This window comes from Gracilinanus agilis, chromosome 5 (genome assembly GCF_016433145.1).
Source record: "Gracilinanus agilis isolate LMUSP501 chromosome 5, AgileGrace, whole genome shotgun sequence".
Lineage (NCBI taxonomy): Eukaryota > Metazoa > Chordata > Mammalia > Didelphimorphia > Didelphidae > Gracilinanus > Gracilinanus agilis.
Window position 1 is genome coordinate 193,963,694 of NC_058134.1, and position 6,128 is coordinate 193,969,821.

General features: G+C 40.3%; 1 protein-coding gene across 1 annotated transcript in view; it reads left to right on the forward strand.

Moving 5' to 3' along the window:
* Positions 1 to 1,058: 1,058 nt before the first annotated feature.
* Positions 1,059 to 6,128, forward strand: part of LOC123250456 (alpha-2-macroglobulin-like) — an 89,369-nt gene continuing 84,299 nt past the window's right edge. The window contains exons 1-3 of the mRNA XM_044679526.1: positions 1,059 to 1,144; positions 2,124 to 2,228; positions 4,912 to 5,098. Coding sequence (XP_044535461.1) covers positions 1,068 to 1,144; positions 2,124 to 2,228; positions 4,912 to 5,098 — 369 coding nt within the window. The 5' untranslated portion in view covers positions 1,059 to 1,067. The remainder of the gene's footprint in view (positions 1,145 to 2,123; positions 2,229 to 4,911; positions 5,099 to 6,128) is intronic.

The window sequence follows — 6,128 nt, forward strand, 5'->3', positions numbered from 1 at the left end:
CTTTATATCACTGATCTTGACTGGACTGTAAACAGGGCTCTCATTTTATACATGCCTCCTAATTCAAGGCTCCTTTCCCTTTTTTGTCTTTTCCACCCCAAAGGAGGAGAGTGACTTGGTGAAATGATATGGTTAGGTGTGTATGGGGGTGGGCATGGCACAGAATTAAATTTCAGTGCACAGATTATTCAATGATCCATAGGATCATAGGTTTAGGACTTAAAAGACTTGGTGCAGATGGGAAAAAGTAGGTTTTCTTTGATGTGGAAGGTGATAGGGGTAATTAGTTCTAGCTCTGGACAAAATTATAAAGTAATCCAATTTGTATTTGATACCCTCCTTCCTTCCCCTGCTCTTAATCACAACCCACATCCACCCCTGACAAGAATCTGGTTTTGTGCACTGATCTCCTCCCTACGCCTTGATCTCAACCAATTCCCATCTAATCTTTACTGGGGATTAGATGAGAGATAAACTGTATTATCCCTTTTAGGGTAGCTAGATGGCACAGTGGAGAGAGTGCAGGATGGGGAGTCAGGACCCCTCATCTTCCCGAGTTCGAATCTGACCCCAGATACTAGTTGTGCTATCCTGGGCAAGTCTCAGCTCCGCATCTCTAAAATGAGCTGGGGAAGGAGAAGCAAACCTCTCCAGTATCTTTGCCAAGAAACGTTTCTGCCCCTGTGCTGACTAGAAAGGGAGACGTTTGAAGGCAATGGCAGTGGTCCCTCCAATCGGAGCTCTGCCCCAAGAATCGTTCTGTTAGGAATCAAGAAGGGGGGTTTAAAAGTTTTCTAGTTAAACTAGGAAGCTGGCTTGATTTCAAATGGGGATGTTATCTCAGCAGCAGGCCCCCGAATTTACCAAAAACTAGCCTTGCCTGCAATGAGGCAATCCCAGAGAGCAATGACCCTTGGTAAGAGTCTAGGTTGTGTGGGCAGGGCTTCTTGTTTGCAGAAAGCGAAGCATAAAACCCCGCGGATTTAGGAACAGTTCACAGTGCAAGGATCAGGCAGCCAGGCAACAAGTTAATCTGACCTCCCTGTCTGCCCTTCTTCTCCAGCACCATGGGGAGAGACCGGCTGCTTCACGCAGGTCTAGTCCTATGGCTCCTCACCTTGGTCACTGCGATCCATGGAGAACCGTAAGTTTTCCAAGAAAACTGGACATTTGTAAAGAAAGGAGCCAACCTGGAAGGGAAGCAGCAAGCTAAACCCCCCCCCCCTTGCCCCCACCTTAAGCTTTTGCTGTCTGCCTAACAACCCTGTATTCTCATCCTTTTTGCTTTCACGTTTTTAGTTTTGTTTGCTTGTTTGGCCCCAGTTTACCTCTTTTCTTCTCTTTTGATCAATTGCTCTTCTCACATTTTGGAAATTCATTTCCTTTTTCCAGGGCCAAACTTAGACGCAGGAAAAATATCTGAGGAGAGGCTTGGAGTGATTTACGAGTCAAGGAAGCTCACTGTCCCCCAATTCCTTCTCCACTAGCCTGTCATTCTCTTTTTAGAAATTCATTCCTTTGGACTTAAGAGATTGATTGTCCTTCCAAATGCGTGTGTGTGTGTGTGTGTGTGTATTTTAAACAAAAACTCCCTGCCCAAAGGGCTGTACCATAAATCACAATCACTTCCTACAAATAGGTAATTGTGTTTTTTTGTGGGTTTTTTTTGTTGTTGTTGTTTTTAGCAGATTGCTTTTTTGGCACAATTGCTAAGTTTGAGAAAGGCAGGGAATGAGAGTTTTGATGGGGGTAGTTTGAGAAAGAGTTGGGGGAGTTCCGCGGAGTGGAAGGCTTGGGTGGGATGGGGTGGCTGACCACATAAAGGACCGGACAGCAGGATGCTAGGAAGGGGAAGGTGGAAGGGTGTTCTATTTGCTTATTTCACAGTTGGGTCAGTTTCACTGGACCTCCAGCCACTGTTAATTCTTGTTACTTCTTAGTCTCTGCCCTTTCATTCTGCTTCTTCCCTTGTCCAGGCCCCAGGGCTTAGCTATATTCCTTTCTCCCAGTTGCTGCCACTAGCCAGAGTCTACTTTTTTTTTTTTTTCCTCCTACAGCCAGGACAAACGCAAATTAAAATGCTGCCTCCCACTTAATCCCCTTATCTTTTGCCTCTGCCACAGGACTCTGAAAACAGCTAGTGTGGGGAAAACGGAAAATTTATGTGGCATCTGGAGAGTAATAGGATCTGGGAAAAACGCGGAAATAGTTCCTGCTTGTCTTGAAAGGTCTGGCTCTTCAGCTCCCCTCTCAGCTGTCCTTTCCAGAGACTCCTCCACACTTCTAAGTTCTGGGAAAAAATGATGACTATTTTAGGTGTTCCAAGAACTCTGCCTCTGTCCCTCACTATCACCAAGGAGACTGATCAGAATCCCATATTCAGGGGATTGCAGTCCCACATGGGTTTAAAGACAAGTAGAGGGCATTTAGATTATTTTAAGGAAATGAATAGCTAATATATAGTGCTTTAAGGTTTGTAATGTTATTTATATATTATCTATTATACTTTTAATATGCACAATATGTGTATAACATATTTTATTACATACCACATATAATTATTACACACAATATGTGTAATATAATATATATAATAGAAAGAACACAATAATGATACACATGATAATATATCCCATGGTACATATAATATGCATAATGATATACACTATACTTATATGTGATACATATAACAACACATATGATAGTATATAACATAACAACACATGTGATAATATATAATATACTAATATATATGCTATAATATATGTGTATCAGTTATACTTATGATATGCACAATATGCATAATACATAGAATAATATGAATAACATAATAGTACATATGTATATAATATAATGCACATGTTAATATATAATATAATAATGCATGTAATAATATTCATACTTTAATGTGTATGATATGATAACACATATAATAATATGTAATATAATAATAATACATAAAATATTATATTAGAAGTATCTGAGACAGAGTCTGAACTCTGGAATTCCTAACTTCAATTCTACCTGTCAGTTTAGATATAGTACTTTCACTTATTTGTTCCTTTTTAAAATTTATTTCTTTATTTGCCAATTACATGTAATAACAAATTTCCACATAAGTTTTCCAAAGTCATAAGATCCAAATTATTTTCCTTCCTCCCTTTCCTTCCCCTTCCCAGAACTGGCAAGCAATTTGATCTGGATTTTACATGTATTATCATACAAAGCATATTTTCTAAATATGGTACTTTTAATTCATTATCTAGTTAGTAGGCTATTTTATTTTTTACTTTGTTTAAAGTAATAATCTAATTTTTAAAAATTTAAACCCTTTACCTTCTGTTTTAGAATTGATACTAAACATCATTTCCAAGACAGAAGAGTGGTAAGGGTTAGGCAATTAGGATTCAGTGACTTCCCTAGGGTCACAAAGCTAGAAAGTGTTTGACCCCAGATTTGAGCCCAGGACCCCCATCTTCAGGGAATAATATCATTTTTTGCCTTGTTTATCTTGTCACACCATAACCCTCTTGAAAGCCTTGCTCTTAACCTTTGAAAACAGCTATTCCTCTTGCCAATGAAAAAAGATCAACAATCATGGCTTTTATATAACCTAAGGGAACTTGACAGAAACAGAAAATTTGTTCATGTTTTTTTTTCTTCTCCATCAATAATTTGAAGGGCATTTCTTCATAATACTCTAGTCCCAGATTTGTCTTGGGGCAACAATGTAAGCTGGACCTGAATCTTCTAATGTGGAAAATGGAATCACCCTGAAATTTCCTCACATTATTGTGAGGAAGGCACTTTATAAACTTAAAGTACTGTATGAATTTAAGTTGCTGTTATTATCCTATGATCTCACATGTACTATGACCCTGGAAAAACATGGTGCCTGCCTGGGGTACCAGGCTTAGGGGCAAGTGCCCAAAATGATATCAAGAATTTTTGTATCATAAAAGGTTCAAATGCTTACATTCCCAAGAGTATCAATAACACTGGGGCTACACATACCTTGTTTATACAATAGATATATTCCTGGGAAAGTTGCATATGTTTTAAATTTTCAAATGTAAAATGCTATATGCATCATTTAACAACTGGCATCAGAACAATACTTCAACTGTTGTTGCATTCAGCTCTTGTAATATTGCTGTAAGGTAAGAGGTTCAGATATAATCAGACCCATTTTGCTGATGAGGAAATTGGCAATGAGAGAGATTGTGACCTTCCTAGTATCACACAATAAGTGTAGAGTGGGACTGAACTTATCCTAGTCAAGCAAAGGGAAGCTAGAGAGCACAGTAGGTAAGAACACTGAGCCTGAAGACTTCTCGAGTTCATAGCTAGCATCCCACACTTACTAGCTGTGTGACTCTGGGCAAATCACTTAATCCTGTTTGCCTCGGTTTCTTCATCTATGAAATGAACTGGAGAAGGAAATGGCAAATCACTCCACTATCTTTGCCAAGAAAACCCCAAATGGAGTCATGAAGTCAGACACAACTAAAAAGTCAAGCACATCAAGCATGTTCTCACATTAGATACCTGCTTTCCCGGTTGCTAAGCTTTGTAAAGTAAAAAAAAAAAAAATGATAACAACTTAATTGACTTTTGTGTGCATATGAATATGATGGCTGATTCAGATATCTCCTTGAGTGAAGTCTGTCTGTGAAATAGCAATCTACTTGCCATAGATGATTATTCTCCTGACTAGGAGTGAGAGAGAAGGAAAGTAATTCCTTCTAGGATTTCACAGCCTTCAGTCCAGCTCTTCAGAGTAGACACACTTCCTAGATATGGGTGGTAGCCGTGACTGTGCCGGAAACACAGTCATGGTGGCAACACAGAGTTAAGCACCCAGTAAATGCTCACTGAGTGACCGTCTGGTTGGGTTTTTTCTCTTTCTAGTTACTTCATGGTGCTAGTCCCCTCTCTGCTTCATACCGAGATCACCCAAAAAGCCTGTGTGTTTATAAGCCACCTGAATGAGTCAGTGACTGTGACTGCTACCTTGGAGTTCACCAGAACGAATGGCAGCACCATATTTACTCAACAGGTGAACACACAAGAAGCGTTCCTGTGCCTTCCCTTCACTGTGAGTACCGCTCATCTGCTCCTGTCTGATTTACTTCAGTGCTCCTCAGATCGGCCTCTCTAATGGGCACCCATCTTTCTGGAGGGGTGGGATGATCTTGTTTTCTTTTCACAGGGAGTACTTTAGAATCCGGGTCCCCCAGATTCCAGGCCTGGCTCTCTATTCTCCATACCACACAGCTGCCTCAAGGACCCCTAGATTTTGATCTACAATATGCAATCATGGCAGGTTTATGTTGTCCGTGAAACAAAAATTTAAAAAATAGGCAAAATAACTCTTGCACTAAAACAGAGATAGTCACAACTGATTATACCACCCTGCCATACTTGCCTCTCTCTTTATCTCTCTCTGACTTTCAGAGGAGAAAAGTTCCTGAGTCTTTAAACACAAGTCTTATGCAAAGAAATAGAAAAGAATGGCTTTCATTCCATCTCAGTCTCAGGAATAAAGAAATGCAGGAAGGGACACAACTTCCCCTTTTGTCTCTCTAGTTTCTAGGGTGGAATTTGTTAGTTATTTGTAGTTCTTACAAACTCTGGGTGATACCTGCTGCAACGTCTACTCCTCCATGTTTCTGGTATTGCCTGCCTGATAGCAATCTGAATCTTGAATGGGAAGAAGTTGTCCTAAATCCAGATGATGTCTCTAATTCCACCTCATGTTTCTGACTCCAGTTCATTTCCTGTTGTAAAGAGATCCATCATTTAAACTCTGAATGAGCAACTTCCTTCCCAGTGGGGGAAATCTCCTCCAGAGTTTGCTCTGTCAAGGCTCCCCTCCCCATTCTGTGCTCAGTTCTCTGGCCTAGAGGGGTCTTTAATAGAGGCAGGTAAGCAGGCAAGATTCCCAAATTACAATGGGAAGAGGAATCTTGAAATCCTTATATGTGTCTGTGAGGAAGGGAGAAAAAGAGACAGAAAGAGGGGGTAGGGGGAGACGGAGAGGGAGAGAGAAAGAGAAGGGGGGAAAGAGAGAGGGAGAAGAGAGAGAGGGAGAAAGAGACAGAAAAAGAGACAGAGAGAGACAGAGA